The sequence below is a fragment of the Typopeltis vanoorti genome, chromosome 21 (genome assembly GCF_054136105.1).
Source record: "Typopeltis vanoorti isolate ZY-2024b chromosome 21, IOZ_Tvanoo_1.0, whole genome shotgun sequence".
NCBI classification, from domain to species: domain Eukaryota; kingdom Metazoa; phylum Arthropoda; class Arachnida; order Uropygi; family Thelyphonidae; genus Typopeltis; species Typopeltis vanoorti.
Genome location: NC_143569.1, coordinates 71,051,040 through 71,073,913, shown reverse-complemented (window position 1 = coordinate 71,073,913; position 22,874 = coordinate 71,051,040). Strand labels below are relative to the sequence as shown.

General features: G+C 35.9%; 1 protein-coding gene across 5 annotated transcripts in view; it reads right to left on the bottom strand.

The window, feature by feature from the left end:
* Window positions 1–22,874, bottom strand: part of Pak (serine/threonine-protein kinase PAK 3-like protein) — a 392,921-nt gene that overhangs the window by 285,717 nt on the left and 84,330 nt on the right. For all 5 annotated transcript variants that reach the window (XM_090410869.1, XM_090410868.1, XM_090410867.1 and 2 more), the window contains 2 exons: window positions 12,211–12,320; window positions 1,448–1,536 (listed from right to left, as the gene is read on the bottom strand). In XM_090410869.1, the coding sequence (XP_090266995.1) occupies window positions 1,448–1,536; window positions 12,211–12,275 (154 nt within the window). In that variant the 5' untranslated portion in view covers window positions 12,276–12,320. The remainder of the gene's footprint in view (window positions 1–1,447; window positions 1,537–12,210; window positions 12,321–22,874) is intronic.

Below are 22,874 nucleotides of genomic sequence, written 5' to 3'. Positions count from 1 at the left end.
ACTTTATTCATGATGTTATACTTCTAAAAAAATAGAGTACAAGGACTAAGGATTTTTTGAAAAGATTGAACAAATGCTATAACAAATCTGATATGAAACTCAGAAAAAAAAGACAAAGAAACACTGATTCATCTAGGGAGGAATGTGATGAAGTTATCTACAAGGATATATAAATATGAACACCATGGTGGACAAAAGATGTTAAAGAAGCAGTCCTGGAGAAGAAAAGCATACCGAAGGTTCCCAGCAAAAAAGTTGGCAGAGGGCCTAAAAGAATACAGAGAAAAGTGTAAGAGCTAAGCTATGTGCAAAAGTAACAGGAAGACTTCAGTAAGAATATAGAAAATAAATATCAGGATGGTGGAAAAATATTCTGAAGATTATTGAAAAAAGTCTAGAAATGGAGGAAGCCATACCATAAAAGGAATCTAAGATAATGCAGTGCCATGAAAACTGAAGATAAGGATATCCTAGATGTCTGGAGTAATTACTTTGAAAGCCTGTTAAATGAGACAACCAGTAACAACAGCAGTAAAAATATTTTCAAGAGGAATGCAAACAAGAGTACATATTAATACTTGAGGAGAAAATGCTACCAAAAACCTGAAATGTGGAAAGAGAGCTGGAATAGATGACATTTGACCTGAAATACTTAAGTATGGAGATATAAAAGTTTTCAAACTAATTTTAAGTTATGGATCTTCGAGTCTGGTTAGAAATAAAGCATTAGATCAAAGTGTTAGAGACCAAGATATGAGATTGCTGAGAAAAATTAGAAGTGTACAGATGTCATCAAAGGCAGAATCATTAAAATGAAGACATCAGGAAGGAACTTGAAATTGTTGGTATTAAATAATGTGAGCAGAGATAATCTAAGGTGATATGGCCACTTAAATATAACGATTAAAGAAAGATTATCAAAACAGGTGTTTGATGCCAGGAAAGAAACCCAGAGGAAGACTAGGTGGATTTGTTCTTAGAAGAACAAAATGTTAGATATGACAATATTGGAAAGCTGACAAGTAATAGACTAATTTGGAGGAAAATTGTTGATAAGAGATTAATAATAATATAAACTTAATCATGTAGTGCTGTTCTCTACATTAACCTGAACACTCCTTGAAGGTATATATCAGGAAATTGATGAAGAAACTTTGAACATAAGCAGGAATATGTAAAAATATCACTTGCATTCTCAAATGGACAGCCCAGAATTATCAAAATATAGAATGCTTGATTTTATTCAGGTATGGTCTGAAACAGCAAAATGATTAAGATTATGGTGATTACAGTGGCTCTTCAAAATTCAACAAACAACGGAGATGAATTATTTTTCATTAAAATATTAGTATCATTAATTAATATTTGATAATATGAAAATAGACTAATAATGAAATTTAAAACAACATAGAATACATTAATAAAGTTTGTTTCAAATTATTCTTACTTTTAGAAGATTTCAATTTTACTTTCCTTTTTTCTTCACAATCTGGCTCCTTAGGAAGTGGTTTCATATCAACAGGAACTACAGGATCCCTGTATTAAACAATAAAGTCAAAAAATGAGCAAATGTCCTTATAACTATCCCCAAAGATAAAAAAATTTTACTAAACCAAATTGCTTCTTAAGCCCAATATGTATTACCACACTTGGTACTCATAATTTCAAACTTTTGAAACATCAAACATTAATAAATCAATTTAATACCAAAATCCATCTAATTCAAAGTTCATATCCTCCTCTCCTTAATGCATTAGACTAAGTGAGTTATGAAATCTATAGAAATTAATTAATATAGTTAATTCTTTCTGTACAATCTGCTGGGTCTGCAACTGGATCTAAATGTGTGTATTCAATTTCAGTTGATAGGTATTATGAAAGTTATTTGCATCTTACAAAGAGAGAGAGAATTCAATGCTCAGTTCTTTTCAACAAAAGGAAACTGAAGTTTCGAAAGACTATAAATAATCATTTGGATAATGAAATTTGTTTTAAACACTAAGTACGTTCAACATTTAAATTTTGCAAAAGAAGTGAAAATACCTAGTGGCATTCTGAACCTGTGGTTCATGTAACTCCTTAGATTTAATTGTAAAAATAAAATCTTGCTAATTCATTTTTTTAATGATGAAAATAGATATTCATTAACACATCTTTCATATGTAGAAACAGATAATGAACAGTCAATAAATAAAATTGTTTTATATTCTTATAAACTTCTGACCAAAGCTAACAAGACCATTAGTAAATTTTTTACCTTGGGTATGTTATATATTAAAGATACCAAGCGATTTTAAATAAAACTTGGTTTTAATCCTATTTCCCAAGTAAGCAAAAAGACAAGTACATCAAGTTTGCGCCTGCACATAGTGCAAGTCCAGTCAACTCGTGATAAAGGTGGAATAAGCTTTGATCACTATCCTTGGTATTTACTCTTAATGCAAAGCACATTCCCTAGCGGAGATGTATGATGCTATACATTAGAGGCAAGGGCCACTACCTAAATGGTTTCGGCTTTTATTGAGGTCTCAGTGGGAACCATGCTAAAGAAATGCCAAGGTTTTAGCCTGGCTCCCACTGATGAGACCTCAATAAAAGTCGAAACTGGTCTGGGTAGTGGCCCTTGCCTTTAATGTATAGCATCATACATCTCTGCTAGGGGATGTGCTTTGCATTAAGGGTAAATATCAAGGATAGTGATCAAAGCTTATTCCACCTTTTCCACGAGTTGCCCTGACTTGCACTACGTGCAGGTGCAAACTTGATTTACTTGTCTGCTTACTTGGGAAATAGGATTAAAACCAAGTTTTATTTAAAATGCTCGATATCTTTAATATATAACAAGACCATTTCTTACCTGAATCTTTCCTAATTATAAAAACTGGCATTAAAAGTTGATGCAAAACTTATTTACAACAAATTGCAAATTATTATTAATATGTTCAGCATACTCAGCCATGCTAATACACTTAGTTTATCCAGTGTTGGATAAGGTTTACACAAGGGCAAAATTTTTTTCTTAGTTTCCTCTTTCCTGAGGATCTGAAGAGTATAATAAATTTAGTTTAATCCTTTATCCAAGTGTAAGCAAACAAAGTTTGTGCCTGAAACTATCTTCAGGACTGAGGTAAGGTGGTGCAACACCAGGCAACTCCAAGCAAAGGTGGACCAAGCTCTCATCACTCCTTGTCTCAGTATCTCCCAAATGCAAAGCACATCTCCTTGAAGACATGTATACTGCTATGCATTAAGGCAAGGACCACTACCCAGACCGGTTTCGACCTATATTGAGGTCTAATCAGTGGGAACCAGACCCAAATGTGGGGATACTAAGGCAGAAGCAATAGGAGAGGTCATATTTACCTATACAAGTTGCCAACAGGTGTACCACCTTATTATTGAATTACTCTGGATTTAGAGAAAGATGTTGGAAGTTTATTTTGCACTTGGTTAGACTATAATAAATTTAGTTTAATCCTTTATCTAAGTGTAAGCAAACAAAGTTTGCACCTGAAAATATCTTCAGGACTGAGGTAAAGTGGTGCAACACCAGGCAACTCCGAGCAAAGGTGGACCAAGCTCTCATCACTCCTTGTCTCAGTATCTCCCTTCTTCGGGAAATACTGAGACAATCTGTAATTGTTCTACCTTTCTGCACTTTATCTACAATTTCTTTCTTCTTCTCTATGCTCAACCAGGTGCTTCTTTCCTGAATTATTGCTCTGTTCACTTCTCTTTGGACCCATTCTTAAATTTCAACATAATAACAGCAATAGCAAACAACAACTTTGAAATGCACAAAATTTTTACTTTTCTGAAAAATGCAGAATTGAAAATAGCACAAACAACACAAGCAAACACCAACGCAGCCCAACAAGAAATGACAAATAACAAATGACATTGCATAATTCCATGCATGCGCATGCACCGGCCTGCAAAATTCAACTGTCGAATTGCAGGACGCCGAATTGCAAGGCAACACTGTACTAGATATCCTTCAATATTAATCTATCCCAGTTGATGACTCCAGTAGGAGGAGATATATTATAATTTCCAATCCTCAATAAAAAACAGAAGAACATAGGCCAAATTGCCACACAAAATAGCTCTGATCAAATAAGCAACAGCCATATACTATAGCTTTCAACTCCAAAAGAATCACAAAAACATTTAACAACTAAAATATTGTGATGCTACACAATCTGTCTTGACTGTAATATTTTGAACCTATTCTTCATCAGGACTAATAGACTTTCCCGTGATAAGGACTACTTCCAATTTTTCCTGAATTCTGCTTTTTCTTTCTTTCTTTTTTCTGTGAACATAAGTTGAGAAGTGTGAAAGATGAGATTAAGTGAATGAAAATGATTGCAAGGAGAATCAGAGTAGGGGAGAGAGAGAGTTATGGGAATGATAGAAGAGGAGAGAATAGAAATAGTACAAGAGAGGGAATGAGAAGGTGAGAGAGTGCTGGAACCAAGGATAGAGAAATGCCAGAATGGGAGGTAAGTAGGGGAACAAACAAAGAAAGTATTAGAGGAGAAAGAGTGAGGGATGTAGTGAACGATCAAGGAACAGAGTGGTAAGAGGTGTGATGTATGGAGACTCGATGATCCGTGGTGTGCAAGATAGGATGCCTGAGTAGTTTGCCTGGAGGAATGATAGAAAGTGTAGCTATGGCAATTAAGCAGGGTGAAAGGGTGGATGAGATGATTGTGATAGTGGGCACGAATGACTTGAGAGGCAGTGTGAATCAGGTGGCGAGAGAGCTGAGATTCATGCTTGAAGTCGTACAGAAGAAAACTCAAAGAGGGAAGATTGTGTGTGTGCACGCGCGTGCGTGTTGCCCAGGTATGATAATGATGAGCTGAATAGAAGAGCATTAATAATGAATAGCATGATAACCATTGGAGGAGCTGTACTGGAGGAAGTAGGGAAGACATCATATCTGGGGGTGATGATTGATAGAAACCTGAAATTCAGGGAACATATTGTAAAGGTGGTGAAGGTAACCCAGAAGATTGCTGTAATACTAAGAAGGATGCTGACCTGCAGAGATAAAGAGTTGTCATCCCATTGTATAAAGCATTGATCAGATCACACTTGGACTTTTGTTCACAGATTTGGTCCCCAGGATTTGAAGGTGATAAATTAACTGTGAAAAAGGTACAGAATCAGATAACAAAGATAGTTTCAGGACTGTACAATGTTATTATGAGGATAGGCTGAGAAAATGTGGACTGCAGAGTTTAGTAAACAGAAGAAAGAGAGGTGATATGACTGAGACTGATTGAAACTGTTCATAGATAGTTACAGGGTTGACACTGGAGAGTTATTTTACTTGATGGAACAGGGGGAAGGAGCGAGGGGCCTTCCCTGGAAGTTATAAAAGGAAGCTGTGAGCAAGAGGGTGAGGAATGGTTTCTTTGCATGGAGGGCAGTCGAACTGTGGAATGCATTGCCTGATAGAGTGGTGGAAGGCACAATCAATGAGTTCAAGAAGTGATATGATACTGTGTTTTCTAGAAAGGGCCTCCCCCCATGATGAGTCTTTTGACTCTATGGAGGCCAGAATCATAATAATGATAATAAAAACTGTGAACAAAGGACTTATTTTCACTTCACAAAAAAAAAGTTTTTTTTAAGGAAAAAAAAGCCTTTAAACTTGGAGTGCACTTATATAACTGCTACTAATTATAATAAATGTTAAACAAATAACTTTATGGTGACATGAAGGCAGCTTGATTCTATTTCTTAGTCTATCCATGATGTTAAAAGTTAACAACTTTAGTGAGTGTGAATGTCATAAAAAAGTTCATTTGCATTTTATTACTGCTGGTTTTAAATAATTAGATAATTTTTTATATTCAAACTGAATTATGTTTATTAATCTGTGATTATATCTACCGAATAACTTATTAATAGCTCTAAAGAAACACATGTAAAAAAGAAAACTACAAAGAAATACATTAGATATAACTTTCAGGTATCATGGTTTTTATTTTTCCCAGTTCCCATTTTCCCTCATATGTTATATTCACTGGCCTATCAGAGCCAAGTAACTTGACTTCATTGAAACCTAATTACTGCTCTGCTAGGGCAGCTATCTGCATAGTGTATTGTGGTGGCTGTTAACTGTATGTGTTCTGGCTGGCTTGCCTGTTTTTGCATGATGAAATACCAGAATTTCCAGAAAGAGAAATCCTATCACCTCAGTATGAGACCAGTTAACTCACCTTCAACTGAAAAACCCTGAGAAAGGTTATTCATATCCTAGACTAGATTCAAACTCTGATCTTTCAACCAAAGGACATCATTGAAATCAACTAAGCTACAGATTTTTCTCTATAATTATGTAGCCACTGAAAGTTTTTTTCATTTGGATATACTATAAATTAAAGATGCCAAGAAATTATATTCTTGGTTTCATCCCTCATCCAAGTGTTAGCAAACAAAGTTTGCATGTGAATTGTGAAGTGCAAACTACACAACTGGGCTACTCATATGGAGAGGCTAATGACTTCACATCAGTTGCCTTAGCATTCTAATCCAGAATATTTTAGTAATAAGGTGTGACAGACACCTTTGGCTACTTGTATATGGAAATATGACTTCTGCATTACTTTAAAATTAGCCAATGATGAGACCTCAATAAAGTCTAAACTGGTCTGGATAGTGATTTTCTGACATACGTGCATTGCATTATGGGATACTAAGACAACTGATGTGAGGTCATTAGCCTCTATATACAAGTAGCCCAGTCATGAAGTGACTTCACACGCTTGGATAAAGGATGAAACCAAGACTATAATTTCTTGGCATCTTTAATTTTTAATTATGTAGCCATTATTGACAGGTGTTTTTATGTAATTGTAATTGCTGGTGTTTGTGTAATTGTAAGCATAGCATGTGGGGGGGGGATGTCACTTTCACCAAACTGTTGAAAATGAACTCTGTTCATTTTCAACAAAAACAGACTATATGAGAAACAACTGCTGAAGTGAACTGATGAAGCAAGAATTATTAATTAGCCAAACTATCCTCCTTTGGACAACATCAAATGAATTTTGCAAGCAGCAATTTTTAGGTAAGTTTTTGAAGTATCATCATCACACCAAACATGCAATTTGCATTCTAAAGTTGGGAAGATTTGGGATTTCTACAAATGTAGTAGCTATATAAATGGCACCTGTAGAAGCTAAAGATGTGTTTGTGCAGGAAAAGGCTAGAGGAAATGGTAAGTTCAAGGAGAGTGATCTGATAAAGATGAACTGTGAGAGCTTTTTTGTGAGTAATACAGTTTTGGTGTAGCACTGAAGGTATCTACGATGCCCTCACCCAATTGAGAACACCGTCCACTATCACATACAGTAACTGACTATCCAGTTACAAAGGGTGGAAGACAGACTACCAGATGGCAATGCTAAGCAGCTCTTTATATAAATCCTATCAACTGCTTTGAAATATCAAGTACAACTAAAAGAGGTTTTGGAGAAACCATTCTATAGTACTTACCCACAGGTGAGTGATATAAGCATGGATATCTGCTGTAATCTTGAGTGGCAAAATCTATAATGGTGGTTGTTGATTTTGTATTCCATGTGAAGACTGATTATTGATTATCTTCAATATTTTAAACAGCACTAGGCCAAAAAAAATAATTATTTTTGGAATCAGCTGATAATGAGTTTATTTTCATGTGATGGGGGAATAGATGTCGGCTAAGCTTAACAGAATGCAGATATGAGCACATCATGCTTTTTTGGCATCTAAGTTGTTCAAGATTCATCTAATATCATTCTAACAAAAGGCCACAGGAATAATTCAGTGCATTTTTCCTGATGTGAATGATTTGCCTTGAGCATCTATGTAGGAGTTGAAGAGAAGAATGATGACAGAGGGCATAACTTTCTTTTTAGATGCTACTACAGCAGTGTCATTTGTGTGTGCGTGTGTGTGTGTGTGGAGAGGGGGGAGAGATGGAGCATAGATGGACTGAAGTTGCTTACAATGGCCTTTGCAAGGGACCAGAAAGCACAACTACTATTTGTACATGAGCCAATTTTCTGTGTAACTATTTTGAAGTCACATTTAGATTTATTAATGAGTGTTATTTAAGACAGTAAAGACAGCAAAGCAGAAGGCTTGGGAATCCTTTGGAGAAAGATTAGACTCATCCTGTGCAGCAAACAAAGTATTCTGGCCTACCATCTGCCATCTTCGAGGGAGGAAATCGTGCACAGCAAGGGCAATTAATGCCTCTGATGGTGCCCTTTTAACAACCGAGAAGGATATCTTGAAGAATATTTTGAGAGCCTTCTTAACCCAGGTGGCCCTGCAGTTGTGGAGATCCAACAGGTGCAGATCAGGGCAATGACTAGTCTCACAGTAGAAGAGGTCCATTTAGCAATAAAATCAGGCAAGGCTGCTGTTGATGATGAAATTCGGCCCAAAATGCTAAAAGCCTTAAATTGAGACGGGGTTCTCTGGCTGACTCAAGTGTGTCATGCTGCTTGGATATCTGGGCGAGCACCAAAGCAATGGCAGACAGGCATAATAATACCAGTCTTCAAAAAGAGAGACCAGAGAGATTGCAGCAACTATTGTGGCATCTCTCTGCTCAGTCTGCCTGGGAAAGTATATGCTAGGTGCTTAGAAAGAAGGTGCAGGAGCATAGTTGAGTCAAAGTTCCAGGAAGAACAATGTGGCTTTCGTCCTGGTAGAAGCACAACTGACCAAATCTTCACTTTAAGGCATGTCTTTGAGAAATCTTGGGAATATGCCAAGAATGTCTACACATGTTTTGTGGACTTGGAGAAGGCATATGACCGGGTTCCTTGGGATAAACTTTGGCAAGTAGTACAGGGGTATGGAGTAGATGGCCAACTATTAGCTGCCATCAAGTTCCTGTATGAATGCCAGGAGTTTTGTGTCGGGGTAAACAGCACAATGTCTGAACCTTTCACAGGCTTTGTTGGCCTCTGCCATGGGTGTGTTCAGTCACCCCTCCTTTTCATAATATTTATGGACTGGATTGATAGGCACAGCAGGAGCAGTGAGTGTGTCATAATTGGAAGATATAGCATTGGACATCTGCTTTTTGCAGATGACCTAGCTCTGCTTAGCTCTTCCACAGATGACCTCCAGCAGACCCCAGATAGGTTTGTAGCTGTTTGTGGAGAAGCCGGAATGAAAATCAGTGTGGCCAAAACTAAAACATTTGTGGTCTCAAGACAACCATACCAGAGCACTCTACATGTGAGTGGAGTCCCACTGAGGCAGGTGGAGAAGCTTAAATATCTTGGGTCCATATTCACGAATGATGGAAAATGGAACGAAGAGCTAGATACTGGCTCAGCAAGCACAATATTGCGGGAGCTTGGCTGTTCGGTAGTAATGAAGTGGGAGTTAAGCCAGAAGGCAAAACTAGCTGTCTTCAATACAGTCTATGTTCCCATCCTCACCTATGGTCATAAGAGTTGGGTAATAACCGAAAGAATGCAAACACGAATACAAGCAGCTGAAATAAGGTTCCTTCAAGGGGGTTGCGGGGCTGACAAGACTCGACAGCATCAGAAGCTCTGCAATTCGGGAAATCCTCAATATTCAACAGTTGCTTCTCCATGTTGAGAGATCACAGTTACGTTGGTATGGGCACCTGGTCAGAATGTCACAGGAGAGGCTCCCCTAGCAGGTCCTCTTTGCCAAGCCAGAGGGTGGGAGGCCACATGGAAGGTCAAGGACTCACTGGATAGATTATATCCAAAACCTTGGGTGGACACATTTGGGAGTGCCACCAGAACACCTGAGCTTGGTGGTGAAGGGTCGTGATCACTGGAAGTTCCTCTTGCAGCTGCTGTCCCACAACCCAGTTAGGAAAAGTGGGCCTTGAAGATGAATGAGTGTTATGCAAATGTTAGGCTTCAAATATAGGCTGAGAATAAAGCTGACTTTCATCTCATCTTCCTTTTACCCTCTGCGGTGTCGAGGGTTTTTCTTATTTCTCTTGAAATAAGAAAGTTTTATTCCCATTTGCCAAGGTATACCTTGGCAAATGGGAATAAAACTTTTAAGCAGAGCCAGAATACCTTCCATAATTCAATTAGAGCAAGTATTTGGATCAGGAAGCAGAAACAGGAGAAGAAGCTGAGGATGTCATCCACCTTGCCACTGTTGTATGGCCAAAAAACATTAAATTGAGTGCAATTGAGGAAAGGATGCATTGCCAGAAATTGAACTGTACAAGATTATGATCCGAGTTGCTAAGAGGAGAAACAACTTCAGTGGTATATATGGAAGGACAACTGGTTATGAAGAGGTCTCAAGTGCTGGATGAGTGCAGAGAATTGTCTAACATTTTGGCTTAGTACATGAACAATTTGCATTAAGTCATCACTTGCAGCAAATACATAACTTTTCCTCCTGAATGGCCAGTAAAATTGGAAAACTTTAGTGGCAACTGACAATGTTGACATTAAAGTCACCAAAGAAGATGACCTCACTGTTTGGATAGTTGGACAGCAGGAAATCATGATTCAAGGATAAGAAACCAGAGAATACAACTGTACGTTCAATTATCCTACCAGAAAAATAATTTCTCATTTAGTTCAGATAATTGAAAGATTACCGTAGTCAAAATTTCATCTAAGTTGCTGATTTTATCTTAACAAACCTGGAAGAAATTTGAATGAAGCAAAAAGATTCACATTATTGCAGTGAGTACTGTGACAAAACATGCATAACTAAAGGAGTTCATTTTGTGGCCCTAGCTCTAAAGATGATCAAATGCCCATTAATAATCTGACAACTTTCTTTTAAAAGGCATTAACTACAAGCCTCAATACAACTGGTAGCAAGAACACTCTTTGGTTCTAAGACCTGGGTTTGAATCCCCTTTAAGATGAAGATCAGATAAGAACTTTTCAAGCAAAAGTTTAACCAGTCTCATATGAATACAGTAAAAGTTTCTCCTCCTGAAAGATAAGTTTTTATCATTCTGCAAAGTAAACTAACCAGCCAGAACAAATGCAAATTGTCCAAACAACGTGATAGATAGGATTAACCAAATTCTCAAAGCATTATGTAGATTTATATGAAACAAAGTTACTTGAGAGGGATAAGCAATTTAGCCTAAAACTTTAGGGAAAGATAGTTGAGAATAAACTAGTTAATGTCACATTTCATCTTTAACCTTCTCATGCATGAATTTTTATTATTATTACTTGACACCTCCAGGGAGGTCCAGACTCATTGAGGGAGGTCACTTGCTCTACAACTCTCTGTCTTCACCACTCAACCCTCTAACTACATCAAACCACATCATCCCAACACTATTTACTATCCACCACCACTAGCATTTTCACAGACAATCACAAACATCCATGCCCACGGCAGGATTCGAACCCGCATCCTTTGCTGGCGAGCGGATACGCTGCCCACTTGGCCAACCAGGCCAGCATATTCATTTATAAAAAATTACAATGATGATACAGTACCATTTAATCTTACAGTATTACCACGAATTCATTAATTTTGCTAAATTTGTGCCCTGTATATGTTAAAAATGTCCTCATCTGAGGACATCATTTTTATGTGTCCTCATATGAGGCCCTTATGCATCAATGGGTTAATTTAAGTAAATGTTAGGCATGAGGGCCTGTTCTTTTCTAAATTAGTTGCTGTGGTAGGGTGATTGTCCATGCAGTTAGCATAGTGATTACAATCTCTGTCTTTACAAGCTTTGCAACCATATGCCTGGGGAAGGAGTGTCCTAGGTTCAATTCCTGTCAGTGACGTGAGGAGCTTAAGGATCTTCCTCAGCCATAGCCAAGTTAGCAGGTCTTGGGCATGGACAGCAGCCCCCCCCCCCCAACTTATCCTGGGGTTTTTCCTCCTGCAAAGCAGGCAAACTGACCCCTGAACACACACTTCGACAAACATGGGATATCACCGGGAATAAGGAGTAACCAACCTATTCCACGAGATTATCGGTTACGGAAGCTTACACGGCAAAACGTGTAGGCTAGTGTGAAAGCATAACATACGAATATGTCAGTATATGTATTCTCTGGTCAGCTTGTTCTGTGTAAAGAAACACTAGTTTCTAGTAGCAAAAATTCAGTCATCTCATTATGAACATATAAAATATTATGTCTAGCTAACATTTCTTTTAATCTATTACTTAATTACTATTTCAAACTTTATTATTACCTAGTACTTGTCAGCCTAACTGGAGGAGCAGGAGGTTTATCGTCAAGATCATCAGACATATTCATGACTGCAATCCTGGGAATCTACGAGTCAATATAAAGGAACTGAATCTAGCAAAACAAATTACAGAGTGTTAAACTCTACATGAATAAATAAAATGTTTAACTGAGAGAATACACAAAAAAATAAAATTATATGTTCTTATACCATTATATATAGAAAGCCAGTGTATTCTATAACTAGTAATACCTATAAAAATGACTATATCAATGAAATTGCATAGAACCCCTCACAACATTTTCATATCTGCTGATCATGAATGAACTAGCAAAATCAATATACTGAATAATTGCATATAAATTCAAAAAAAATTTGCTTTTTAATATAAAATACTGTCCATGAAAACTTAGGAACCTACAGCATGCTAGTACCATTGTGTATATACATACTTTATTTTTTCAATTTTATCCTTATTTCCGATGTGCCATTTAAATCTTTATTTTAACCTAACCCTTAATTTTAAAAATATTTATCCTAATTCTATTAAAATTACTTACATTGTCTGGCATGTTTTCTCTCTCCATTAACCTTATCCTGATTTCCCATGTGACCTTTATTTACATTTTTTTTACTCCAGCTAAATTGCACCTTTAGACTTTCCTAGCACATCACAACCATAGCTTCCTCTTTAAAAAACTGAGAATCCTTTTCAGCTCAAGACGCTACTTAGCTGCTAACCCCAAACAAATCCACGCAACTTTAGAATACTATTCTCATATTTTGGATGGTGCATGAAAAATCTTAAAATTCTTGATGCTATCCAGAGGAAGACAATCTGATGAACAGTCTTTTCTATAGGTATTTTAACAGGTTCTATTCCGCTGTTTTCCATCATTCCTCCAGTTTTCTTTAAGCCTGTCAAAACAAAATCAATTACTGGCCCAGTTTCTATTTGGAGTCCAGTTTCAAACCTAAATCAACCTCTCATTTTCCTCCATTTTATCTTCTTTCAAGATCTACGCTATAAACCTATTTAGGCATGCAAAATACAAAATATTTTCAAAACAACAAATTACATGATAACTATAGTAATAAACCAAGTTTTCTTCTTAGGTCTCCCTGTAACAGCATTTTTTTAAAATTTATTTTTTTACAGAAAGGGGATACTATATGGGGGGGAAGAGCAACATGGTTTTGTGAAGGATAGGTTGTACCTCAATAACTTGCTCCTGTTTTATACCATATTTACTTGAATATAACTTGCACTTTTTTCCCTAAAATTATAGTTAAAATATGGTGGTGCAAGATATATGTGGGGATTTTTGGAAACTAAAGTTTTTCAGGAAAAATAGACGTTTATAATTAAATCCTCAATATTCATTATAATTTACAATTGCTCACAATTATAAAATGAATGCATTTAAATTTTAATTATCAGCATTATTTATGGGATCGACCGCTCACCTTCATCATGCGATATATTTGAATGAATCATTTAGTGATAATGCTTCTGTAATCAAATTAATTATTTTTAGCGAAATCATGTCCCAAGCTCTCAAAATCCAGTTGCACATCAGTTCTAATGTTGGTCTCTTAATCTTAATCCCCTCCCATGCAATCCAAGATCGAGTAGAAGCTAATGCTCTCACTCCCACATCTCCTCTACAGGTTGCTTCCATCTCTATGCATATGACTGGTGTGGTATTAACAAAAGATCACATGGCTCAATGACAAAGGCAAGACGATGATCATCGAGTTTAAATGCTGATTTTCTTCAACTGAATTTCAAAATATCTGAAACTGCCATAACATGCAAACTATATGCGAAACTTTTAATTTCTTTTTTCGTAAGTAAAATCAGGGATGTGAGATATACACAAGGGCGAGTTATATTCAAGTAAATATGGTAAATAAATTTTACTGTGATACTGCTGGACTTTGCAAAGGCATTTGTGGAATTCAAATTAATAAATTGCAGGTCATGGGGGGTGGATATAAAGTTGGTGAAGTGGATAAGAGGGTGGTTGATGAAGAGATATCAGAGAGTAGTTTATTCAGGAGTAATCAGAAGAAAGACTGAGTAGTAGCATGCCAGAGGGCTCTGTTCTTGGGCCATTACTATTTAATTTGTACATTAATGATACAGAAAAGGATCTGAGAGGAACTATTCAGTTGTTTGCTGATGTAAAATTGGGGCAGAGCAAAATAGTTAATAAAGATGTTAAAATTTTGCAGGATGATTTGGAGGGATTGACAGTCTGGGCAAATGGATGTCAGTTTAACATGGTAAAGTGTAAGGTAATGCATTTTGAGATGAAAAGATCGCTGGCTATGTACCACATTGATGAAACTGTACTCTGGGAAATTGATGAAACCAGGGATTTGAGGGAATTAGTGCACATACTGCAAAAGTAGCTCATCAGATTACTTGGTTACTGAACAATACCCTGATGAGCAGAGACAAGCAGGTTATTATATCTCTTTATAGTGTCTTGAATAACAACCCCCATCTTGACTGTGCAGATCTGATCACCTGGATTTCTTGGGGATGAGGAGGAAGTAGTGAGGATCCAGAAGGGAGTGACCAAGATAGTAGTAGGTCTATGGAATGAACTTTATGAAGACAGGTTGAAGATTTGTAGATTACAGAAAATGATCAACAGGCAGAAAAGGGGTGATATGATTGAGACATACTAAAGGGTTATTATAAGATTAATACAGAGGAAATTTTTCAGAATAGGTCTGGCGGTGGGAGAACTAGGGGTCATCTCTGGAAACGGAGTAAAGTGTAGTTAGCAATGATGTTAGGACTAGATTTTTTGCTTGAAGAGTGGTAAATGAGTGGAAAGGGTGCCAGAGTCTGTTGTGGGTACCATGACTGTGAATGAGTTCAAAGTATGATAGTGCTTGTCATGATGTTTAAGGCCTCCATCAATGTAGTCTAAGGACTCTATGGAATAGCCCATAATAGTAATGAATTTTCTCCTTCATTATATTTAATTGCTCACTTTGACAGTTTCCCCTCTTCCATTCATTGTATATATTCCTTCCAATTATTTTTATGTTTTATCATTTATTGCCTTTGATTGTAATTTGTTCCTCATTTCATATTCTATTCTTGTATTCTATCTATTCTTGTATATCCTTTATACTGCTCTGAAACAACTTCATTTCAGTTGTTTGTATTCTACTTATCATTTTTTATCTCTATCCAAACTTTCTTCACTATATAATATTGCTAATCTTTTATAACATTTTAACTGTTTCCTTTCTTGTTTTGATTTTTGATGTTCATCTTATAGTAAACAGAGATGCTCAAAAACAGTGTAATTTATTATCTATATCAAATGGGAGGGGGGTTTAAACCTACGCCACATCTCCCAGTTAGTTCCGCACCACTTGGAAATGCTGAGAAACTAAACTACGATCATATAATAATAAGACTTCATCTCACTGCTTTTAAACCTAAAACAAGAATGACAAATATCATTGGAATGACCTAGTTCTTCCTACTATACAAACAAAGTATAAAGAAGCCCTACAAAACAAACTAATGGAATTCTCGATGCCTAAAGAACTATCCCAGAGTTTTGTCCATATTGTACAATCAATCCATGAAATACCAGCAAAAACTTTTGTCACCAAGACTTCATCCTCTCAAAGAAAATGGGTAACACACAACAATGAAGAACTGATCAAGAAATACAATGGCATTAAGCAGCAATACAGGAATCAGAGAATGCATAATCTATATACTCAGTTAAAAGAACTAAATGAATTATATATATGGCCTTTCAAAATGAGAAAGAAAACCATATACAGGTTGTCTGTCAAAAACTAGAACTCTATCAAAATACCCATAAAACCATAGAAATGTAACAGGTAGCTAATTTCTTATGTATCAAAGAGAGGAAATCCAAAAGACTAAGAATAAAAGCTAAAAATGGCAAGATATGTGAAGATAAAAGTGAAGAACTATTACTATGGAAGAACAACGTCAAAAAAACTATTGAATAATTCACCATTCAACTTTAATACAGATACCTTACCAGAAATAATCCAAATAATCCAAAAAGAGCTTCCCATTAAGAGTAACAATTTTACAATGTAAGAATTTGAAACTGCACTAAGAACCCAAAAGAATGAGGAAACACCTGGATTAGGTGGCGGTATTATTATTGTACACGCACCTCCGTGGAGTCTGAAGACTCCTTGTAGAAGACCCAATTTATCCAGACAATCTACCATATCTCTCCTTGAACCCATTTCATCATTCACAACTAAGTGAAAAATCTAGTCCTCAACACCTCCTACTAAACCACACTTTTACTCAACTTCCAGGGATGACCTCTTGTTCTGTCTCTCTAGCTAAATGCAGAAACATTTCACCCTGCATCAATCATATAAAACTCTAAGTACCTTAAATGTTTCTATCATATCCCCTTTTTTTTTTGCCTATCAGCCAACTTCTGCACTCCACACACCTCAATTTCTCTTAAAGGAGAACATGTCCACTAAGCTTTAACTCTGTTTACTACCAAACCTAAATGTCTAGCTTCATCTATTTCCTGGAGTACAGTTCCGGCATAAAATACATAACTATACATTTCTCCACGCCCATTATTGTTTGGCCATACTGACAGCCTATTTAAATCATCCTGCAAGTTCTCTACATCACCTTGATTCACTATTGCTCTACCTAATTTTCATCATCAGCAAACAACTGAGTATTTCCTTTCAGATTATTTCCGATATCATTTATGTACAAATTAAACAACAGTAGTCCTAGCACTGAATCTTGGGACACAACACTATCATCAGCTTTTGCCTGGATTCTTCTTCTCCATAACAACAGAAGTTATTAAACATACAGGAAATGAGCTTTGGAAACAACCATTCAATCAATCAAAAAATATCTGTAATACACCAACATTCCATCATAATGGAGAGAATGCCTAATAATACCAATACCCAAGAAAGGGAATCTAAACAACCCAGAAAATTATGGAGGAATCACACTACTTCATAGCACCAATAATCTATAACAGGATGCTTCTAAATCAAACTGAACCATATGTAACACCGTTTCTAGTCAAACATCATGGGTTACTTGTGAAACAATCACTACTGAACTGTCTTAGAAGGTTGCTAGGAGCAAGAGATAAAAACTGTCCCTTGATCTTATAACTCCATAGATTTCTCAAAACCTTTTGATTCAATCAATACACAAAGGATGTCCAAAATTCTCACTTTTTATGGTATACTCTTGAAAATAAAGCAATAGCAGAACCATACAAGAACTAAGCAAACTCCTATCATTTGGCCTGTCTGAAGACTTCTGCAGTTGGATTGCCAGCTTTCTGTCTGGATACACACACACTATGTGTGATGGTAGATGGTTCCTTATCCTCTCACCATCCAGCTAATGCTGGAGTTCCACAAGATTCTGTTCTCTCACCAACCCCCTTCCTTCTGTATATTAATGACCTACTTCAGTTGACCTCCAACCCAATACAGTTTTGCAGATGACAGCACATTGCATTCTTCCCTTTCATTTGACAAACCTTACTCTACACAACTCACTTCAACCTACAAAACATCAACAACCACTGCTCTCAATTCTGATCTCCAAGCCATCCTCCAATGGGGCTCAGATAACCTCATCAACTTCAATGCTAATAAAATCCAGTTCTGTCTTATTTCTCACAAAAAAAAAAAAGAATCATTTTACCAAGTATTATTTTTGATAACACTCAAATTTCCAGACAAGATGAGATTTCTCTTCTTGGAATTACCCTGACATCAGGCCGCTCTTGGCATGACCACATCACAACCATTACATTCTCAGCTTCCAAAAAAAACTAGGATTTCTCTTTCACTCAAGACGTTACTTCACCTCGAAACAGCTGTTATCCTTATACAAATCACAAATCTGCCCAACTATCAAATACTGCTCTCACATTTAGAGTGGAACTCCTAAAAGCTCCCTCAAAATGTTCAGCTCAATACAGAAGAGAGCAATTAGATTGATAAATAACCCATCTCTTACCAACTCATTCCCCTCACCTTCAGACTCAGAGGAAATGAATAAGGAAGCACTCTCGAAGATTCAGTAGGGCAAACCATATAAGCAATCTGTTTTACAAATTATGTATTGATTAACTAACATTCAAACTGCTCAAAACCACTTAAATAATTTACATAAAAATGCAGTACTGATCAGGCTGGCAGTCAAACTAAAGTTCTAAAGAGAACAGAAAGAAATAGACTAAATGACCACATTCTTGAAGAATGTAAATGATTTTCAGTATCTTGGTTCCTACATCAATATTCTGACATAGTGAAAAGAAAACACAAAGCTCTTCAGTTCCATAAAAGTTTAATTGATATCTGGAAATCCAATCTCATTACCATAAATAGCAAAGTCTGTCTGTACAAAAAAAAGGCACCAGTCTATAACATGGAATATCATTACTCAATGTGCAGCTAATATCATCACTACCTTGGGACAGCATACCTTTGAACAATACTAGGATATACATGGCAAGAAGAAAGCCAGCAAAGACCCCTAACAGAAACAATTAAAAAAAATTAACTGAGATGAGTGATTTCCTTAATGGACACAGAGGAAGACTAATGAAGCAGTTTTGGCAATACATGAGCAAACTTCTTGAAGATGAGGCTTATGAACCAGTTGACATTTAATTTGGCACAAAACAGAGCAATCTAGCTAACTTTCCATCTAGTAGACTAGTTCCATGAGTTTTTGCTATATGAATATTTGTGTACATAATTCTCTATTCATACAAAAATAAATGATGATAATCAAATGTAAATCTTCTTTAGCATGTTTCCATCCACTGCTGGATACAGAACTCCCCTTAACTTCCCAATTCTTTGTCTTTAGCCAATGCCCACCATTTCATGTCAAATCATTGTATATCATCCATCCATCTTGTTCTATCGAGATCTTTCCCTCTCTTTCCTTCACTTGGTATCCACTCAGTGTTTAATTCCATCTTTTGTCTGTCCATTTACTAATATGGCAAGCCCATTTCCACTTACATGCTTTACAATACTTCATAATATCCTCTATTCCAGTCATCTCTCTATTATTTCTAATTCTGTCACTTTTTTGTTATGTGGAGGATTCTTCCTTCCAAGGTTCTCTGAGGGACATGCAACCTGTCCATTTTTTTAGTCATCACCTTCCATAGGTAAACAGTGGAATAACGCACATATTACATAGTTTGCTTTTTAAACATACATGCAAATCTCCTAACAGATTATCTTTATAATCAAAATGAATATGTTGTTTTCGTGTGATTCTTCTATTTCTTTCTTTATCTGCTTTTCCTTAAAACTAACTGACCAAGGTAAATAGTCCTCTACAATTTTAATAGGATTAAATGCTAGTTTTAGTTTGCTATGATTTAATTTGTCATCAATTTTGTTTGAGTGATATTCAGTGTGTGTAAAACAATAGGTGTCAGTATTCATTCTTTGCTAGCATGAAAAACTGAAAATTAAAAGTTATGAAAACAAAATAAAAAAATTATTTACTGATATTTTTTATGTCATGGTGCATGATAATGTTTTTGGAATAAGAACAGCAGATTAACCATAACAGTTTATTAAATATAAGATGAGTGCAAATGTTTATAAAAATTAAAGTGCATGGAATAATTTTTTAATAAAAATTATGTAGTAAATATAAATCAGGTTTAATATAGCAAATATCTTAGCAACAGACCTATGTCTGTAGCTAATAAAAAAATGTAAATTTCATTAAATAATTACATGTATTGCCTAAATGAACATGAAAAATCACTGAATATTACAAGCTTCTAAAGTACCACATTCATAGTCACACAGAGGTGGTGGTATGCTGTACCATTGAACACCGCTCCCGCCCCAAAAGCACTGCTTGTATTAATCTTTAAAACTTGTTTTCCATATCAAGGTCATTTAACATTTCCTGAGCTGCAACTTTATTTTTTTTGGTAAAATAACAATGTCATCTGCAAAATGTAAATGATTGAGATTTTTCCATTGATGTACCTAAAGACCTCTTCTAATGTAACAGAAAACAGAATGATATAGAATCTCCATGCCTCACCTCAATACCAAATTCCTTTTCTTCATGTTCTAATCTTATACTGGTTGTTGAGTTCTGATATATAATTTTTAATAATGTGAATATACTTTGCTGGGATGGCTTGTTGCTTTAAGCTGTCGATCATTTCTGACAATTATAAAGACTCAGGCTTTTTCAAAATCTACAAACACTTAATAGGCAGGAAGATCATATTCATTTACTTCTATCTCATATATGATCTATAAAGAATCTTACTCTGAAGCCTGCTCTTTCATATGGCTGTATATCATCCAAAAATCTTGCGATTCTATTTACTATAAAAGATATAAACACTTTGTACAACTGTGACAGCAAAGTGCTTAGCCTATACATTTTTTTTATGTTAATCAAAAAATGATGTTAATATATGTATATAGTAGACAACACAAATAACAGGACTCTAGCGTTGATGTATAAATTTTTTTTTTTCCCACCAGAGGTCAGGCCAACAATTGTGGTAGCGGTTAGTCAGTGTCTTTAACGAACCAGTATGATTGTAGCATAGCTTGTTTCTTGTGTATATTTGTACGCTCCAGAAGATGACCTTGACATAAAGGTCGAAACGTTGAATTGTAAAATTTTAGTAATATTAAACTAAAGTTTTTATTCAAACACGGTAGTTGTCTCCATAATTTCCAAAAAAGCATTCGGATCACCGTGCAAGCCTAAAAGTAGGGTTTCTTAGCCTATAGTTACTGATAACTCTGCTGCTCATTTTATGTAATAAGATAATAATGTGGGATGCTTAAGAGGTCAAAGCTGTATAACTGAGAGGAGACCTCCACATCGCCTTTAAAGAAATGCGGAGAACCGACCAGGGCTTCCAACCTAATATTCAACTCTGACCTTCTCGTGGTGCACCGTGTTAGGTATCTACCTGGATACTGAATGAATGAGGATGGACTGGCAATTTGGGATTTAGCTGACCAAATTATAAACCATGGATTAAACCAAAATTTCACAGAATCTGCAAAATGATACAACATGACAGAATTTCATGCCAGCTGGGACATCGCCTGGTTAAACAAGCCCCCCGTTGTTTTTGCCAGGGAATCAGGATGAACAGCAAAAAAGTCAGCTACTTGGACAAATCCTAAAACACACCACAACTCATCACTAGAGTTCAAGATCGGTACTATCAACATAAGAAGCCTGAAGAGCAAAGAAATGGAGATAGCTGAGGAATTGGATAAGTACCAGATCAACATAATAGGGGTGACTGAAACAAAAAAGACCAAAACTGGTGAGATCTTTCTTAGCAATAAATACAAAATGTTATATATTCAGGTAATGACAATCATGGAAAAGAAGATGTAGCTATAATATTGAACACAAAATACAAGCCTAACCTTCTTGAATGGCAAGCAATATCAAGTAGAGAGTGATGTGGGCAAATATTAGAATGGGGAACTGGACAATGAGACTTATTTGTGCCTATGGTTGCACAAAAGGTTCTACTAAGATAGAAGCAGAGGAATTTTTTTGAGCCTTTAGAAAAAGCAACTGACACAATGAAAAAGGAAAATTGGTCCTTCTTGGGGATCTAAACAGAGTAGGAAATGATTGTCAGACATACAAAAATATTTTAGGAAAACTTGGAGAAAATATTTCGATTTCTGCTCAGGACATGGATTGGTTATTACTAACACAATGTTCCAACATAAAAATGTGCACAAATTTGAATGGAGAGAAGAGGCAAGGAATAAGAAAAGTCTCATTGACTATGTTATTGTTGACAGTGATGTTTTCCCACTTGTGCAGGACACTGGAGTGTACAGAGGATTTGGAAGTGAAGTGATCACCATTTATCTTAAGAAGGATAAAATTGAATTTTATACTGAAAAGAGAAGAAAATGTAAGAAAGTTTTAAAGTGAATAAAAGTTGAGCAGCTCTCAGATATTAACTGTAGACTAAAATTTTTTTCATGCAGTACTATCATATCCTGTACATCCCTTGAGGGTATATATCAGGAATTTGATGACAATATGCCACCATTGAAATGGAATTTTTTCTAGTTAAAATATAACTGAACATATCCAGTACGAGTATGACCTTATATAAAACTGTGAACCTCCAAGACTGTGTGTGTACTGCTAATATATCCTTTCATTAGGACTTATTTCATTGCTGACTTGAAGACTTACCATCATTCTTCTATTGTGATTCATGGTTCTGTATCTATATTATTTAGTAGATCTGTATCTGTTTTTCTGCCTGTGAATCAGTCCCTATAAAAATCACTGCATATTTCCATTTCTTTTTCACTTAAAATATATCACATCCTAAATCTTAAAAATATTACTTGTTCTAGAATTGGGTTTTCAATTACTAATTCAGTTTGTATGGGATATTTAAATATCTCAGAATGCCACAGTTTTAGTTTTCTTTAATGAAATTCATAAGTTATATTCCCTACTTAGTTGTTGTAAGTGGCATACAGAATCATTAAAACAGATTTTTGTATGATTACTTGATCCCATCTCTGCAAATTGTTTACTACTGTATGTGCACTGATGCTTATTCCTG